The sequence below is a fragment of the Emericellopsis cladophorae genome, assembly GCF_022114955.1.
Source record: "Emericellopsis cladophorae strain MUM 19.33 chromosome Unknown NODE_12_length_473309_cov_116_543296, whole genome shotgun sequence".
Classification (NCBI taxonomy): Eukaryota; Fungi; Ascomycota; class Sordariomycetes; order Hypocreales; family Bionectriaceae; genus Emericellopsis; species Emericellopsis cladophorae.
The window spans coordinates 299,823-317,960 of record NW_026250937.1 but is presented as its reverse complement, the minus strand read 5'-3'; the positions used below and the strand labels follow the sequence as shown (position 1 = coordinate 317,960).

The window sequence follows — 18,138 nt, the reverse complement described above, 5'->3', positions numbered from 1 at the left end:
TTCGCATGGCAACTGCCATTGTTCCGTGCAGGATATTCCAATACTCTGGGAATCAATGATCTGTTCCATCTTGATAAGCATCTCAAGTCGACACTCCTACACTCCAAGCTGCAACAACGCTGGTCTTCCGGTGAGTCTGATGAAACTCAAATCCTGTTGAAGCAGGAGCTGATTGATATAAGCCTCTTCGCGATCCAAACACGCCTTGTTGTTCAGAGTTGTCACTAGCCTCAAAGGCCCAATCTTGAGCATTGTTTTTCCTCGCCTGTGTTTCATTGGCTTTACTTTCTGCCAACCGTTCCTCATATCGACAACCCTCACGTGGGCTGAACGCGACAGCGATTCTGATGATCAAGATCAAGGATATGGTCTGATTGGGGCGTGGTTCCTAGTGTATCTAGGCATTGCCGTGAGTCTGCCGTCAGATGTTGGATGTGCTGCAGATCAATGACTGTACATAGATCACCATGGGCCAGCACCAACACTTGACATTTCGTGCCATCTCCATGGCACGCGGTCAAATTATTTCGATGCTCTTCGACAAAGCCACAGACCTCACAATCACCGCCGCAGACCCTACCGCAGCTCTCACCTTGATGAGCGCCGATATCGAACGAATCGACATGGGCTGGCGTACCGCCCACGATCTATGGGCGAACCTCGTCGAGATTGGCATTGCCATTTACCTACTCGAGCGTCAGCTGGGGATAGCCTGTCTAATACCCGTCGCGACGGCGCTTGGTGAGTCAACAGATTTGAAGTGGAGGATCCGCTGACTCTTCAGTATCAATCGTCGGCTCCATCATCGCTGTGAGCTTTGTCATGGCGCGCCAAGCAATGTGGCTCGAAGCCATCGGAAAACGCATCGCTGTGACGTCCCAAATGCTGGGCGCCATGAAAGGGGTCAAGATGTGTGGCTTGACTAGTGTCCTCGAAGCGCGGATCTCGTCCATGAGAGATGATGAGCTGCACATCTCTGGCAAATTTCGAAGACTTCTGATTTGGAACATGGGACTTGGTTTGTGCGCTCTCTTCCGCAGAAACGCTTATAGCTGACCAGGCGGCTTGTCACAGCTTACCTTGCCCCCATCCTTGCCCCTATCTTCACTTTCACAGCGTATAGTCTCCTAGCTCGTAATCAGGGTGATGGGGGTACTCTAGATACAAACCGTGTCTTCACATCCCTTTCCTTGTTTGCGCTTCTTCAAGAGCCCCTCACCTCCTTCGTCACGTCTCTGTCTTCCTTCGTTGGATCCATTGGGTGTTTTTCTCGCATCCAGGCCTTCTTGGAGTCCGATGTCCGCAGCGACCAGAGGCTGGTTCATGACACTTCCAACAGTGGGAGTAGCTCGTCGCAATCTACTCTATTCAAAAAGAGTAATGAGAAATCGGCTCAAGAAACGGACGTGGACAAGGCTGGTGAGGCACAAGGAGGATCACCCACAAGAGAAAATGATGTGACCATCAAAATTCAAGATGGTGCTTTTGGCTATGCCTCGGATAAGGATCCCAATCTGACCGACATCAGCATCGAGGTGCCATCCTCCCAGTTTACAATGGTCGTCGGTCCAGTCGGTAGCGGCAAGTCTACGCTGCTCAAGGCTATACTGGGAGAAGTAGCCCTCATGGCCGGCAACGTCCACATCATGGGCTCCGAAATTGCGTATTGTGACCAGACCCCGTGGCACATGAATGGTACTGTACGCGCCAGTATCATTGCCTTTTCTCCCGTGGATGAGCGCTGGTATGAGCAGGTCTTGCAGGCATGTGCGTTGACACAAGACTTTCGCCAACTCCCCAAAGGTGACCAGACCACCATTGGCAGCAAAGGCATTGTCTTGAGTGGAGGCCAGAGTCAAAGAATTGTGAGCCACCTTCGGTTGAATCTCCACACTCGTCTTTTCTAATCATCCATAGAGCTTGGCAAGAGCTGTGTACGCGCGCAAGTACACCATCATCCTCGATGATGTTTTCAGCGGCTTGGACGCTCATACCGAGAACGTTGTCTTCCATAACCTTCTTGGCAGCAAGGGTCTTCTGAGGCGGTCGAGTACGACTGTCGTCGTTGCCTCCTCACGATGTAAGTCTTGGTTCATGAACAGTTATCCCATACTAAGCAATGTCTAGCCAACCGTCTTTCCTATGCCGACTACATCATCTGCCTCGACGGCACTGGCAAAGGATGCGAGCAAGGGACCTTCCAAGAGCTATCCGCTTCGGAGGGCTACGTTTCTCAATTGCTTGTTACATCGGCGGATTGGACACGCCCCTCTGCGACTGATCCTCAGGACGAGGATTCAGCCGTCAAGCATGAACTCGCTCAACTCGAAGAAGAGAAAGACGAGGCTGGCCGTCGGACTGGCGACATTGCCATCTACACATACTACATCCGCGCCATTGGATGGCTCCCCACGTTTATCTTCATCTTTGCCATCTGTGCCTTTATCTTTTGCCAGTCCTTCCCCACCATCTGGCTCAACTGGTGGGCAGCAGCGAATGCGGAAGAGCCACACCAACGCCTCGGCTACTACCTTGGAATATATGCCATGCTGGGCGGACTAGCTCTCATTTTCCTGGTCGTCAGCTGCTGGCAGATGATTGTCACAATGGTCCCATTGTCAGGCAAGAACTTCCACTCCAATCTCCTGAAGACGGTGCTCAACGCACCCATGTCCTTCTTCGCTGCCACGGATGCTGGAGTCACAATCAACCGCTTCAGCCAGGATTTGCAACTTATTGACATGGATCTCCCCATTGCAGCACTCAATACCTTTGCTACCTTTGTTCTTTGTATCGCGCAGCTTGCACTCGTGGCCGTTGGCTCGTACTACACTGCCATCGCATTCCCGTTCTTGTTTGCTGCGCTCTGGCTGGTGCAGCATGTTTACCTTCGAACGTCTCGCCAACTACGTTTTATGGATCTGGAAGCCAAGAGCCCTCTGTATGCATTGTTCACCGAATCCGTCACCGGGTTGGCGACCCTGCGCGCCTTTGGCTGGCGTGGTGCTCTGGAGGACAGGCTCTACAATCTCTTGGACCGTTCCCAAAGGCCATTTTACCTACTGTACGCTGTTCAAAGATGGCTGACGTTGGTCCTCGACATGTTCGTCGCAGGCATCGCTGTGCTTCTGGTTTTTTTGATCACGCAGCTGCGTGGTGTCTTGCCTCCCGGGCTCATCGGCGTTGCGCTCGTCAACGTCATCTTGTTCAGTCAGAATCTGAAGCTTTTGTTGATGTTCTGGACCAATCTTGAGACCCATATTGGTGCCATCTCTAGGATCAAGTCATTCACTACTCACACTAAGTCGGAGCACGAGGTGCAGGAGACGGAGGTTCCTCCGCCAACTTGGCCATCACAGGGGGGTGTCGAGTTCGAAAACGTCTCTGCAGGCTACAAGTGAGTGCATCTAGCTGGGTTACCATCGGAGGTATAATTCTGATCATCTTTGCAGGCCGTCAGAGAACGTTCTTAAGGGCATATCATTATCCATCCAACCAGGTCAGAAAGTTGGCATTTGTGGACGAACGGGCAGGTAATGTCCGCCTTGAAAATTATCCCGTAGTAAGTTGTGCAACAGTACTAACAATTTTTCTTTTCTCTCGCATCAGTGGTAAAAGCTCAATGGTTTCGTGCCTCTTCCGCATGATCGACATCCACGAAGGCCGGATCACCGTGGACAATATCGACATCACAACCATCCCAAGAGAAGATGTCCGCACGCGCTTGGTCGGTGTGCCACAGGACGCCTTTCTTATCGACGGCAGTAGCGTGCGACTCAATGCAGATCCGGCTGAGAAGCTATCGGACGCGGCCGTCGAGGATGCCCTGCAACTCGTGGAGCTGTGGGACATTGTGGCCAGCAAAGGCGGCCTCGACACACCGATTGACGACTTGCATCTCTCCCATGGTCAGATGCAGCTGTTCTGCATTGCTCGTGCGATGCTGCGTCCCTCGCCTATCATTGTTCTTGACGAGGCCACCAGCAGGTAAGCAATTTTCAGTCTGCTCCATGCACCGCACCGCGAAATATGCTCCAACTGGTCACTCACACACTCGTCCAGCGTCGATGCACACGCAGACGATCTTATACGACGGGTTATGAAGGAGAGATTCTCCAATCATACAATCCTCTCCATTGTGCACAAGCTCGAGTCCGCTCTTGACGATTTCGACCTAGTGGCAGTCCTAGACGCCGGTGTGCTCGTCGAGTTCGGGCCCCCTCGGGAGCTACTGCAGCAAGGCGTGGACAAATCTCCATTTGCCGCGCTCTACGAGAGCTTGTCCTCCAAAGTTCAGAGTGTCAGAGATAGAGTTGTAGCAAGGACAGAGGATGACACCATTTCGCCGCTTTCTTGAAGAGCAGTCATGCAGGGCTGGTCAGGACCACCATATCCAGCCTCAGGTAGAAACGGGCTTGTAGAACGGGCACCGAAAATTCAAAAGCGTCAAGCATGATAGCACTGTGTCTACGAATCATTCCCAAGTGTCTTCTCCTCAATGCGGATATACTGACGCATAACATGTGAGACGTGTTCTAGATAAACTTCCGAGCCCTCCGAACATCACTGTTCCGGCTACGGTTCCGTATGTCAGGCTAGCGTAAAACAGCCAGAGGAGATGAATACCCTGCTTTGTTGCATTTTGTGGGAACGAGGAGCTGAAGGCACGTTCGTGGCGATCATCTCTCACAGTTGAGCATGACCAAAATGCTCGGGCGTAACCAGAGAACCTCGATACCCCTGACAATCTGCCTCGCGTAGATTATCCATGCAATAGGGTTCCAATTTATGACTATCGCGACACGGTCCAACAACAGGGTTGCAAGAGCCTCTGCTAGTCGATGGAGGTCTCGTCGGAAACATTTTCGCGCCGTCATCCTGAACGCAAGAGGCGCCAGCTTGTGGGAATACCTAAAAATGTGATTTTCAGATCTATCCTTGTGTCTGTCTAATCATGGTCTCATAAATAGCGAGGCAACATCTCCTCGTTGCAGTAGCAGAAGAATAAACAATGTCTTCAAATCTATGCCAATTGACGTTGTACTTTTCAACTCGCTTTACTGCGCCTGCATTTTGCTGGGAGGAGTTCCCTGACCGTTGCGGTTGCGGAAAAACAGGATACCCTTGCCGGCGCCCTGAGCATCTGCGCTGGGCTCAACCCACTGACAGGTACGGGCGCTCTTGTACATGGCCTTGATGAAACCTACTAGTGCACCCTCGGTATCAGCGCGGTAGTGCTTGCCCATGACCGGCCTGATGGCGTCGGATGCCTCATCTGCGTTGTAGAATGGGATGCTGCTAATGTAGTGGTGCAGAACGTGTGTCTCGGCGATGCCGTGGAGAAGATGGCGTCCAACAAAGCCCATGTCTCGGTCGATGGTGGCAGCAGCCCCACGGACGTAATTCCACTCATCGGCAGTGTAATGGGGAAGGGTGGCGTCGGTGTGCTGAAGGAAAGTGATGGCAACTATTTGCAATGTTAGCTCTATCAGTTGACAATCTGATGCCTGAAGTGGACTCACCCAACCAGTGGTTGACCCAGAGCCAAGGTACCCAGAACCACACAGCCATGTTGGCCCAGCCGAAAGTGTTGCCGAGGTAGATCTGGACAGCGGCGTTCAAGGCGATGCCAATATCCGAAAGAACAATGAGCTTGGCATCCTTCTGCTCGTAGAGAGGGCTGCTCGGGTTGAAGTGGTTGACGCCTCCGCCCACTCCGTTCTTCTTGCCCTTGCCGCGACCCTCACGCTGGCGCTCGTGAAAGTTGTGGCCCGTGACGTTGGTGATGAGGTAGTGAGGCCAGCCGATCAGCTGCTGGCCAATGAGCATGGACAGGGTGTAAATGGGCGTCTCCTCGGTAAGCTCCGACAGCTCGTGAATAAGGTGGCCAACTTTGTTGGCGTATTGCTCACGCGTGCGTGGGACGAAGACCATGTCACGCTCCATGTGACCAGTGGCCTTGTGATGCTTGCTGTGCGAGATCTGCCAACTGAAGTAGGGCACAAACAGAGCGGAGTGCAGCAGCCAGCCAGTGGCATCGTTGATCTTCCTGGAGGCGGAGAACGCTCCATGGCCACATTCGTGAGCAATAACCCACAGGCCAGTGCCAAACAGACCCTGAGGGATGGTGTACAGGGCCCAGAGGAGAGCGCGAGCGGCAACATTGGGGACGTACTCGGGGATGTTGAAGGTGTTGAAAAGGTAAAATGTCGTCGCCAAGCAGGCCATGTCGCGAAGAATGTATGACCACCCGCGAATAGCAGAACGCTCGAAGCAATGCTTGGGGATAGCATCGCGAATGTCCTTGATGGTATAGTCGGGAGGCGTGAATGAGTTGCCGTTCAGATCCACGAGGTTGGCATATTCATCAGTCTTGGCCGCACCCATGTCCACGGAGGACATGGAGGAGAGAGATGTCGAAGAGGCCGAATGGCGGGGCGAGTCCGAGGGACTGACAGCCGCTGATGACTCGGAGTCATTCACGGTGGTCGATGTGACAGTCCGGCGAATCACTGGGTTGCTGGGCTTCGTAGCACCAGTGGAAGTAGAAGCGGACGCCATGATGGGCTTGACGATAAGCAGCTTGGCCCTTTGGTGAGCAGTGAGGAAGCAGACAAGGGGCGGGATGGGTGTGAAGGGGAAGAAGAAGAAGGAACTCTAGCCAGGACGGATGAGCTTGTTTTGTCTATCATTAATTAGAGGAGAGACTGGGTCGGGAAAATCTGTGCAAGCCGATTGTAGCAGAACGCCACTTTGTGCAGCCAGCCATCCTGGCACAACAGACGGCAAATCTGGAACTTGAGTCGGTGAACCGCCGTTGACGGCCGAGGGGCGCGTGTGTTTGTGCGGCTCTTCCAGAAGTATGAGGTTCCGCTTGGCAACTTTTTGTTGGGGTTTCTCAGGGACTGCAGGTGGGTTGTCGACTGTTCTGGATGGCGCCAGCGGAATAAAGGCCCCTGATTGGCGGGACCAAGCGGCTCCCTTCTGAAATACAGTTGGAGAGATTGGCGTACTCGATGTCATCAAGCTCTCTCAATGGTTGAGAATGGCGGTCCACCACTGAGGCAGCCTGAGGCGGGCAGGCACTCCCGCTCGCGCATCCGCAGTTACCTTTGTTAATTAATTCCCAGGACTTTGGTTCTGACATGTGCTGCTCTCGGCGGACTGAACATGCAATCGATCACAGGAAGCATCGTCAGGTCTAGCCCTCACAGCCCACTGGTTGCAATCCAAAGTGCTGAATCTCTCACATAATCAGACTGTTAGAGGTTTGGTGCTACAAGTCGTGCTTGAGTCAAGTGGGGTCCGTGTGTACCATCAGATAAGACGCCTCAAGTCACAGGGCGAGTAATTCTCTTCCTCTTCCGTCAGCTCATGCACAGATCGGGTGCTTGTCTCGCTTTCAGCCGACAGGCACTCGCCCCTTCCATTCCTCCGTCGACATGTGATGCCGCGAAGCTGGCGATGAGTCCATGACGGGTTGACCGCTCTTGTTGAACGCGGTTCTGGGCCTAGCTTAAGGGCATGATCGGATCATGTCGGTACACAAGGCTAGAGAGGCGCAGGCAAACTAGTGTCTTACCACTGGTATTTTCCAGGTTTGGGAAGGCATATGCTCTTCGTGCTATTACCTGTCCTTGTCCTGGGCTACCGAGACACAGCATCATCGTCACATGCGTTTTTTCTCGGCTACCCTCACGGTGGGCTGCACACCACAACGCCGCCAGTTTACGATCGTACGCGGGAACATTGAGCTGCAGTTGCTGTCGGCAGCGCCTTGGCGTTGGAAAGACTGCAAAGTCAAGCATTTGCCACGCTTAACACTAACAGCTGATAGTGGAATCGCGACTCGCCGTGGTGGCCAACCTCAGAGCCCTCCTCTACTTTGAGCTGACTCGTAAATTCTCATAGGATATTTCAACGAGGCTTCTTGAGAAGTCAACATGCTCCTCTGCCTTTTCGGTGGACATTCACTTGCATTGTCAGGTAAACATTTGCCTTTGCCATGATCCGACTTTTCGCGGGCGCTCGACGTTGTTGGGGATGTTTGTTGGGCGTCTATGCTTGCCCCACGTGCAGGGTCGTGAAGCGCTGCCATTTTTTACCTAGCCAGTAGCGGCTGGCCTTATTCAAGATGGTATGCCAAGCGCAGCCAAGGAATTCCCACGAACCCCTGATTTCGCCCCGCGATTCTTCACGTCCCCACCAATAGGACTGCCAGTGCCAGTGCCAGTGGACTCGGATCAGATCATCCTGCGGTTGCCGGTCCCTTACCCTGCAACAGTTATGTGATTGTTGTCATGACGAGCGTCTAATTGCAGTCTATTGTTCATTTGGCCCGGAGAATAGTTTTCGATGTTAATAGGCTTTTCTTATGGTCCACAACATTGTAAGTAAGCATATTTGGCTGGTGGGCGATTCTAGTTTGGGCAATAGCTTCAAACTATTTATTGATTCAGCCACATCAATTTGTCCTTGCCTTCTTGTTACAAATTTCTTGGCTCTACGTACAGATCAAGGCCCGTTTGAAGAGAACGCCACTATCAAACAACATACTCCCTAGGCATCCAATCACGCGAAGAAAAAATCAAGCGTAGAAGCATATTCTTGCCACAGAACCGGATAGTCCTAACTCACTCCATAGGCACATTCGTCCAACACTCAACAACATCTCTCCTTGTGAGGAATTCAAATTGACACCCACGTAAAACTCCCCAAATCCCACTAGACATCGCAACATATCCCAAGGCGAAGCGCTCCATGAAAATGACAAGTCCAAACTCCACGGTGGCATAAATGACGCCCAACCAGACAAACCCACCGTTCGAGAAACCATTACAGCGCCGCCACCACACACGTGAGTCTCACCAAGGCACCATTCGTCCCTGGCTATCAATCACCTGCCTCAGCCGCTGCGGCATAAAGTCCACCCACATGTTCACCCTCTCCTGATCAAGGCTCGCCCAAGCGTCCCGTGCCGCCTGTCTCAGCTTCGCGTCGCTCCAGTCCGTGAGAGGCTCAACAGTCCACTGCTTGTGAGGTGGCCATTGTGTGTCAAGGGGATTGAGGTCTGGGCTATCGAGGCAGTTGAAGTAACACTTTAGTTCATGCGCGGCCTTCCACTCCTGGGCCATGTTGGATTTGCTTGCGCCGCCGTGGGCAAACGCTTCAATGTCCTCCTCGAGAATGAACTGGTTCGTGCCGCTGAGCTCGAGCCAAGGCTTGACGACACGGTCGAGGACTTTGCCCGTGTAGTCTGTCATGGACATGACACCCGTGTGGTTTGGATTGGTCTGATCATCATAAAAGACAAGCTCGCTTTTGAACCCATACCCAATCGCTGCCCAGCAGTGCACTCTCCTAATGTCGCGGCCCCAATCGGCCGGCGGCTGATCCTTGCATCCCTCACAGTACTTCTCTCCAGGACGCGGCAGCAGTCGCATCTTGCCATCGAGGCCGAAACCAAAATGAAGCTCGCCGCTGAAGCGAATGAAACGCCAGTTGTGTGGTTGTGGGTAGACCTCGAGCATACGCTCCGCATACTCCACCCGCTTCTCACGCGTCTTTTTGTGAACCCAGGAGCGGCTGCATCCTAGACAGCGGCGATAGCCGAGAGTGCCCATGGTGCGATGGAGTGTGCGCGCATTGCAGTCGGTTTCTAACCCGGCCTCCTTGGCAAGGCCATTCCAGTTGAGGTTGACTTCTTCATACCGTTCGTCCCAGAGAATCTGTTCCATCTTGTGCTGGTCCGATTCGCTGATCTTGTTCGGGCGCCCGCGCGTCTCTTCCCATTCTGGATTGTTCCTTTTCGAAGCAGGGATGCTCAAGGCGGCATAGCCTTGGGAGCGCGAGAGCTCAAAGTGTCTAAAGATGGCGGACTTGTTCACGGGCAGGCCTTGCGACTCGAGATACGAGATGGTACCGCGTACCATGGCCCTTTTGGGCGTGTCGCCGTGCTTGTAGCCAGAGACCATGGTGTCGTCCCCTTGTGTCGCGTCCTGTACCTGTTCACCTGGGTCGCTAGGAGCAGGCGCGTCGCGGCGGCGACAATTGTGAGGACGATGGTGAGTGCTTGTTTTTGTCAGACCGCGTCCTGGTGGTGGCGGCCAATTTTCACCGTTCATCAAGTCGCGTGGTCCCACCCACACTCTTCCGTGTTAGTCTTCATCACGTGATGCACGATTTGGTCGCTACCCCTAGTGATGTTCCTGACATGTCCGTCGTGATATATGTCATATATATTTACTGTTCCTTTGTCCAAAATGATCATGTCATATCGCTCGCATTCCAATATCAATGCAAGTCTGCGCGGCATGCCTCGCCTGCCGTCCAGGCTCAGCGAGCGGGCGACATCAGCGCTATCCTCGCGGCATGTCCATGTACCAAAACATTACCAGTCGATCCATCCATGACCGTGCCCTTCTTCTCTTTGTCATTGGCGAGTGAATTTTTTTTTTCTTTTTCTTTTTTTATAACGTAAAGAAATTCATCATGACCGTCCGGCTGCCTTCACGGCGGCGATGAACTTGTCTTCCGCCCCAGAAGCAGACAAAGTAGGCAGCTCATCCTTAAGCTCTGGATTCAGTGATTTCGAAATTGTCAACTTGACCTCAGGGCCAGTCCGCACCCCCAGAAGAGTCATTTCATTCTCGAGCAGGAGAGCAACCGCTGCGCGGACAAGAAGGCTGTCGCCCTCGAAAACATATATGTCCCAAAGACGCGCTGCGGTGTCGACTGACAATTGCGCAGTGAAGATACTCGTGAACACTTGTTGCAGATAGACTCCAGGGTCAGCGTCCTCAATCACTTTCACAAGATGCTCGTGCAACGTCGGCGACTTTTGACTCAAACCCTGGAGCACGTAATTGTACGCTGATGCTTGTGCCCCGTAGTCGGAGGTACAGAACGAGAGAGGTAGAGGCCTGTTGAGAATGTTGGCGAGGGCGACAAAGACAGCTGCGGGGCTCGTCAAGTTGAGCAAAAGCAAAGCAGCGACAGTCTGGAGAAGTCAGCAAATGCCATCGTGGCTGCGATTTGGGGCAACTCACATTACAACCATGCACATAACCAATGTCGTTGCGGTACATTGCATATGCCATCAAGACATCCACCAGACTGCCGTGCAAGGGTCCTTCTACATCAAAGATGTGAAGACCTTGCCAAGTGTCGTGGGCAGCGTCCTGTCGGATCTGGGTGAACCATTGTGCCTTGCGATGATCTTCTGCACTGCCCTTGTCCTGCTTGACCCTGGACTCAAGCTCATGTGCTCGCTGCAATGCTGCGTCAAAGGAAGTCTCAGATAAGCCGAGATCGTTGCCGATAGCTTGCAACCAAATGATGCCGCGGCTGCGGGGCGGCACGCCTTTCCACCACATATCTCTAGTCCTCCGTTCGCGAATCGCCTGATTCCAGTTGGGAATGACCTCGTGTTCCCAAGCATGCATGGCGCCATCCAGCGTTGTTTCCCGGGCCTCGGTTCTTGACCGGCGCGCAGCTTCGCGGCGCTCATCAGCCTTGGCACTTGCAGCCATCATCTTTTGGTACTCTCGAATGTGACGGCGCTCCTCCGCCGGGTCTTTGGGTGGCAGCCATGACGGCCTTGTCCTGCTGAGCACTGCTTCCTTCTCCTTGGACACAGGCAGAGGGTCGATCATGACGTTGGTACGTCTTAGCGGTGGGAGCTCGGGGGTCGACTTGACACGTTCTTTCTTGTCGTAGGCATACTGGTGCGAGCGCTGCATCGAGTCCCATGTGTTCGGACGACCTGATGCTGACGGTCTGCGCGCACGCTCCTCTTCCTCATCAGCATGCTCTTCCAATTTTTCTGTCAGTGCCTTTGCTTCCGCATTCAAGTGGGCCAGAGCAGCGTTCCACGAATGCGCGCGGGTCTGGGCTGGGCGGTTGGGCGACCTGTCTACCTGCGCCGCCTCCTCTTTCCATTTGGGCGACTTCAGTGAGCCTTGTGCCTGAGCGACAGCCGGTGTGCCATTGCCCACGCTCCGCACACGCTCCTTGGGTTGTTGTCCTCGATCAGGCGATGGAGATAGGGAAGGCTGCCTACTAGGAGGCCTTTCGTGCTGCGGCCGAGGCGAAATTGGAACATTGTCGAGGACGAGGCCATCCGGAATGTCATCGTCCTCATCTTCATCGCATTCGTGCTCGAGTTCCGCAAGGGATTTTCGCTGAGTCGACTGCCAGCTTCCTCTACGAGGCTTGGGCAGAAATGTCGGGTCTCTAGGGTTTGAGGAGATTTGAGGACTGGGACTTCTTCGTCGCCCGGACACGGGTTGAGATCTGGATGAGAACGTACTGTTGCTCGAGCGACGCCGGGGCGATGTTGGATGGATGGGATCCGTGAGTACTGTCAAGCTTGTGCTTCTTGGGTTTGACGTATGGAGAGTAGACCGGAGATTCGACTGAGAGGACGATCGGGGCGCGGGTGTTCGTTTGCTCGTGACAAGGGACCTGGCCGTCGTCGAAGTGGCTGTGGTCGGTGAGGGGATTCTGTCAACGCCTGGCTGGCGCGTGGATTTCAGGGTAGCACTGTCATCGTCGAGACCAATGTCTTCGAAATGGCCCACGTCGTCCAACACGCTCGCATCGTCGCTATGAACGGAGGATTGGAACGAGGAAGACTTTGAAGATTTCGATGTGGTCATGCCGGGAGGCGAGCTTGGGGCAAGAGGGGCAGTATCGAAGTCGGCAGTAGAAATCATGACTGCATGGTATTGTACAAGTGCGACGACAGCTCGGTCGACAGTATTATGATGTTGTGTAGCCGTCCAGCTGCCTTCACTCTGAAACGAGGCCTGGCTGACAAACGAGTAGTGGGGCGTTCCAGTTGCAGGAAGTACGGTTGAAAGCTGAGGTGGTTTGTGATAGCAAGGTTGGGTTGGAGGGACAAACGAGCGTGAGGGTAGCGATGATAGGCTGAATAAAAAGCTTAATTGTATAAGTTTGCTGGAAGAAGAGAATGCATGGATCTAACGAATGTGTGAGCAGAGGAGGATGAGGCAGTGGGACTAGTTGAAAAGAAGGATCATGATGATGATGTTTGTGTGCGATGGCGCGCTTGTCTCGTCTGGAACGTCTGGAAAAGGAGGCAGATTGGCGCTCTCTAAGCCCCTGTCGCGCATGGCCAGCTGATAGCAGGAATGTCACTGTGTGCCAGTGGCCTGCGGAGAGAAACTTGGGGAAGAACAACACGGGTTTTATTATTTATGGGCCTGTGCCTCCCGCTTCCCCCGGTTCCTGCAGCCACAGCCAAGTCTGCGTTGCGAGGCAATGCGAGCTTATCAAGCCCTGCTCCGCGTTGATTTTTTAAACATCGATGGTGGTCTGGTGGACGAAGCGAATGATCAATGTTGGCAGGTCTACGGAGTACGGAGTACTTCTCGCAATGTACTGTTCTATCTGCAAATGTTCCGCACAGCATCTGTAAATTCTCCCTTTCATACGGTGCTGGCCAACTCAACGTCCCACCGTGGTGATCTTTCCATTCATCCATTCCGTCTAAAACACCACGGCAATAAAGCTGCTCTATTGGCAGCCCCAAGGCCGATTTCCGAACGAGCCAGTTCATCCACGTACTCGGGACACAAATTCAACGCCCAGGTCATCTCAGCCACGTTATCCATCGAAGCCTCTCGCGACCTCTTACACGTATTGACCCGTCTGTCTTGGATGCTTCCCCTCACGCTTCTATGATGGTATGGTAAAACTGCTGCCGCGCATCGCGCTCTTGTCCTGCAAAAAGCGATGCCAGACAATCGTGTGCCATGGTGCGGGGCTCTCAACCGCATTCAGTTTCGCAGCCTCGCCTGCATATGTCGTGTCTAAGTCGACATGTCCTTGCGCAAAGCCCTTTCTCGACAGCCACGGTGAGCGTGTCTTCTGCGCTTTGGGATTCGGTCGAGGGCATCCTTGTTCTCGTCTAGTTGATGAGTTGCTGTTTGTTCGCTTGCCAGCAAGCTCTTCCGCTTCTTCCAAAGCTCGCTCCCCTTGAGTATGCTCCTGAGGTTGGTGAGTGTATCCCGATGGTGTGGTAAGTAGGGGCCAGGCTTGTCCATTGGCCACGACTCACACTGGTCATACGAAGGCTGTAAGGTGTAAACGGTAGGCATGGTGTGCACAAATCTCTTTTCAGCAGAGCTGTCTTCGGCCGCATCAGTGCGAGAGGAGTTCATCGTCTTGCGTTCCAGTTGCACCTCAAGCAAAGGCTCCACGGCTGAGGGCTCATGACCAACGTATTCGGGAATAATGGGCACATCAGCCACGCGGCCCGATTTCTCACCCACAGCCAAAACGCATGAAGTCGAACCAGACAAAGACTCCGCACTAGATATCCGAGGGAAGATGAGATCGTCCTTGCCTGACCTGGCACAATCGCTCACCGCTGTGTTTTCATGCTGATTGTGACGGCGAGTATCAGTGTCCGTGTGTGCATCGCTCTTGGTTGTATGTGGTTCTGTCTTAGCAGTATCAAGACTCCCTGTGTCGCTAGTCAGGGGAGCAGCACGATTGCCACTGCTGACGGCTCGGCTGGCCCGGAGAGAGCTCCTGAAGAAATCCCTGAGCCTCGACTTAGGATACGGTGAGTATCGCACAGCCATACGATCTCCGCTCACAGAAGAGCGCGCGGATACTGGAAGAGTTGGGCGCGAGCCTGTTTTCCAGACAGGGCTTCCATTGGACTCATCTGAGGAAGATGATGGCCGCTGGCCATCTTGCTGCTGTGGACCATGCAACGCGGTGCCTTCGCCTTGGGCTGGTCGGTCGGGAGTCGGGTCCGGTATCACTAGCCTGTCAAGTTTGCCACTGATGGGTTTGCTGGAATTTCGAGCCTCGCTGTGCAGTGGTGGCTGAGCCTGGAGTAGTCTTCCCCACGATTTGCGTGCCATCGGGGAGTCTTGTCTTGAATCAGCCATGCGCGCGTATCGCCTCTCCTCGCTCTTGGTTAGAATCGGTGTCTTGAATCCGTCTCTCTTTGGCAAGTCGAGGAAGTTTAGAGGGATGGGTCCAGAGTCCATGTCGGAGTCGCTGGTGCATTCAATGTCGTAAGGACTCGAACGAATTCTGTCAGGACTTCTGTTCATTGTTTGACGAGGAGGAGTCAGCGGTGTGAGCCGCTTGTTGCAAGGGTGAAAGCCAGTAAGAGGTGCCTTGAGCGGTGATGATGTGTGAAGGGTTGTTTTCGTGGTTATCTGGTCAATGGCCTTGAAGCCAATGTCGAATGATACGTGGTTGGGCAGTGTCGAGCTCTCCGCAGGCTGTACGAACTGTTGGCTTTCGCTCTCAAGCTGTGCTGTAATGGCACCATCCACGTCCTTGGACTGGTCGCTCGAGTCGCTCACATCCCCAGGTGAGCCAGAGGAGTACTCGTTCGAGTCAGACTGAGAATTTCCATCTGGCAGGCAGATCGAGTCGACCGTGGCGGCCCCTGAGTGCCCAAATTCATAGCATGGAAAGGTGCCTTGGACGCCAGTGTTGTGTAGAGTGGTGGAAGCCATAGTAAGAAGGCTATCAACCAAGACGCGAGATGATGGGTGAAACTGGTGGTGAAATAAAGAGCGGACTGGAAAAAACAGTGAAAAAACGAATCAGCAACGCGAAATTCACACTCAAACCAAGGTAAGTGAGAACTGAGCAAGTTCAGGGGAAGGCCGAAGGGTGAGGGTGAAGTGAGGTAAGGCGAAGTGAGTGCAGTGACAATGGTTTGTCGCACTGGCCGGCAAACAAGAAGAAGCTGCACAACATCGACATTATCTAGCTAAGTAACTTCAATTGATGGACTGAGCCCACTCATGAAGACATTGCGTCAAATTTGTTCATCAGGCAGGTCGCGGTGGAGCGAAATGGTATTGTGTCCTCAACCGGCCGCCGTCTATGCAGTCATTACCGGTCATGATATCCACGTCTAGCTAATTGACAGTTCCCTTTTGAACGCCACATATATCCATTCACATACGCTCGCGAGCACGTGGAGCGGCCCTGATGATGTCGTCCACACGCAAAAGGAGCTAGAAAATAGTTAGCTGCTTGTTCATTTGGTGTTAGCCAGTAAGAGCTTACCTCTGCCGCTTCACTTGCCGATGACACAACGGCCCTCTTCAACTTGTAGCTCTCGATAACGCCCAGGTCGCGCATATCTGTGATACCACCCCCGGGAGTCGTCAGGTCTAGGCCGTAGGTCGTCAGACCGTCGTAGATAGCCTTGCGCAGGCGAGCCACCAGATCACCCGAGTCCAAACCGGCATTGTCGGCCAGGATGGTGGGCAGCTGTCGCAGAGCGATAGCGAAGCTGGACACTGCGAGCTGGCGCTTGCCCTCGACGCGGGTGGCCGCACCCTCTACTGCCTTGGCCATGACCATTTCCGCGCATCCACCACCCAAAGTTGTCCGTGGCTCCAGGACAGTCTGTGAGAGGACGGCCAGAGCATCGTGCAGACTGCGTTCGGCTTCGTCCAGGAGCTGATCTGTCGCACCACGTAGCACAATAGTGCAGGCTTCACCAGCTGCCACGCCCGAGAACTTGATCAGAGTATCTTCTCCGATGATGACTTCTTCGATAGTGTCACACTGACCCAGCTTGACCTGATCAGGGTGGTCAAAGGTAGAGGCGATCTCACCTCCGGTCACCAGTGCCAAACGCTCGATGCCGTCGAAATCCGCGTGCTCGATCGACATGATGCCAGCATCAGTAAACAACTGCTCGGGCCAGTTGTAGATGAGCTGACGGTTGATGAAGCAGTTGATGCCGTGCGCCTTGATCTTCTCCACCTTAGCCTTCATCTTCTCCTTCTCCGCCTTTTCGAGCTCCGCGAGCTTGTTTGTCGATCCGACCTTGACGCGCGCGCCGAAGATCTTGACCTTGTCCGTGTCCATTGACGTGTTTGCCACCAGGATCTTTGCCTTCTCGAGCCGCTTGGGCTGGTTGACTCCAATCTTCTTGTCGAGGATGAAGCCCTCGTCGAGGTATGAGTCGCTTAGCTTTCCACCGGCCTTCTTGATGATCTGGATGTGACTCAAGTCCGAAGACTGCTTGAGACGGAGTACAGCGTCGCAAGCCAGTCGGGCGAAGTGCTCGCGATCTTGTGACAGAACTTTCGAGGAAAGGGTCGTGCGAGCGATGGAAAGCAAGTCTTTGCGGAAAGCCTCGGGGCTCTTGCTGTGGTCGACCGCAGTTCCCTCGAGTGCCTTCAACGCAGCCTGGCTGGCGATTCGGTAGCCCTCAATGATTGTCTGGGGGTGAACCTTCTTGTCCACCAGCTTCTCTGCCTCCCTAAGGAGCTCTGCGGCCAGCACCGCAACCGAAGTTGTACCGTCGCCCACTTCATCGTCCTGCACTTTTGAAATGTTGACGAGAACTTTGGCAGCGGCATTGTCGAGAGCGATGGATTTGAGGATGGTGGCACCGTCGTTTGTTACCATCATTTCTCCTGTGGATCTGATACAGACCGACTGTCAGTGTCCCATGTCTAGCAAGTGCCTTACCGGCAATGAAATACTCACGCAGATTGTAGAATCTTGTCCATGCCCTTGGGGCCGAGTGTGCTCTTCACCAGGTCGCCAACGGCGATGGCACCGACGAAGGCTGCGAGACGCGCATTCTCGCCTTTCTCCTCGGTGGTGCCCTCCTCGAAAATCTGTGTTGGTTGGAACGACTATTCATCGTCAGACATAAGAACAGAGATTGCGTTTGAGATGGGCAGCTCATACCATTTTGCCAAGTTAGACCTCGACTAATACTTGAATGACGACGGGTGTTGAAGTAAGGGTACACACGTCGACGGCCTCTGCTGAGGTTGCCTTTTTTTCTGGAGCTCACCTAGGACCAGCACCTTCCACCGACACAAGCGCCAAGCACCCCTCCTTCAACTTTCTGCTTGAGGTCCTCGAACCGTCAGGGGCCCAAAGCTCCCCCACCAAAGATTACACGTGACTTGCCCCGCTGAAAAGCGCGAGATAGGAACCGGCGGAGCCGGCGTCTCAATGATCCGCCGCACACATTCAGGCTCAGGCAGCCAAACCAGCACCAAATTTGTTGCGCCAGGCAAAGCATCACCACCATAATCAAGCCCCCACCTTGAGGTTGTAGGCCCCTCGCACGATTTTGACCGCGCGCCCCGAAAGTTTTGC

At 53.7% G+C, this 18,138-nt stretch overlaps 5 protein-coding genes across 5 annotated transcripts; 1 reads left to right on the top strand and 4 right to left on the bottom strand.

Moving 5' to 3' along the window:
* Positions 1 to 530: 530 nt before the first annotated feature.
* Positions 531 to 4,357, top strand: J7T54_003638 (Multidrug resistance-associated protein 1; the record flags this gene model as incomplete). Its single annotated transcript, XM_051505142.1, has 7 exons — positions 531 to 741; positions 785 to 1,018; positions 1,075 to 1,865; positions 1,918 to 2,080; positions 2,128 to 3,397; positions 3,610 to 3,987; positions 4,063 to 4,357. The coding sequence occupies 7 exons, from the start codon at positions 531 to 533 to the stop codon at positions 4,355 to 4,357; spliced, it is 3,342 nt and encodes a 1,113-aa protein (XP_051363482.1).
* A 700-nt stretch (positions 4,358 to 5,057) lies between these two features.
* J7T54_003637 (Delta(12) fatty acid desaturase-like protein) lies at positions 5,058 to 6,561 on the bottom strand (the record flags this gene model as incomplete). The annotated part of the gene is made up of 2 exons (XM_051505141.1): positions 5,058 to 5,467; positions 5,523 to 6,561. The coding sequence occupies 2 exons, from the start codon at positions 6,559 to 6,561 to the stop codon at positions 5,058 to 5,060; spliced, it is 1,449 nt and encodes a 482-aa protein (XP_051363481.1).
* Positions 6,562 to 8,864: 2,303 nt separating this feature from the next.
* Positions 8,865 to 9,974, bottom strand: J7T54_003636 (uncharacterized protein; the record flags this gene model as incomplete). The annotated part of the gene is made up of 1 exon (XM_051505140.1): positions 8,865 to 9,974. One exon carries the CDS (start codon positions 9,972 to 9,974, stop codon positions 8,865 to 8,867), a length of 1,110 nt encoding a protein of 369 aa, XP_051363480.1.
* A 515-nt stretch (positions 9,975 to 10,489) lies between these two features.
* Positions 10,490 to 12,659, bottom strand: J7T54_003635 (TBC domain-containing protein-like protein; the record flags this gene model as incomplete). The annotated part of the gene is made up of 4 exons (XM_051505139.1): positions 10,490 to 10,999; positions 11,049 to 12,234; positions 12,311 to 12,484; positions 12,628 to 12,659. The coding sequence occupies 4 exons, from the start codon at positions 12,657 to 12,659 to the stop codon at positions 10,490 to 10,492; spliced, it is 1,902 nt and encodes a 633-aa protein (XP_051363479.1).
* A 1,176-nt stretch (positions 12,660 to 13,835) lies between these two features.
* J7T54_003634 (T-complex protein 1 subunit beta-like protein) lies at positions 13,836 to 17,721 on the bottom strand (the record flags this gene model as incomplete). The annotated part of the gene is made up of 5 exons (XM_051505138.1): positions 13,836 to 15,439; positions 15,968 to 16,019; positions 16,072 to 17,446; positions 17,512 to 17,663; positions 17,719 to 17,721. The coding sequence occupies 5 exons, from the start codon at positions 17,719 to 17,721 to the stop codon at positions 13,836 to 13,838; spliced, it is 3,186 nt and encodes a 1,061-aa protein (XP_051363478.1).
* Between the last annotated feature and the right edge of the window lie 417 nt (positions 17,722 to 18,138).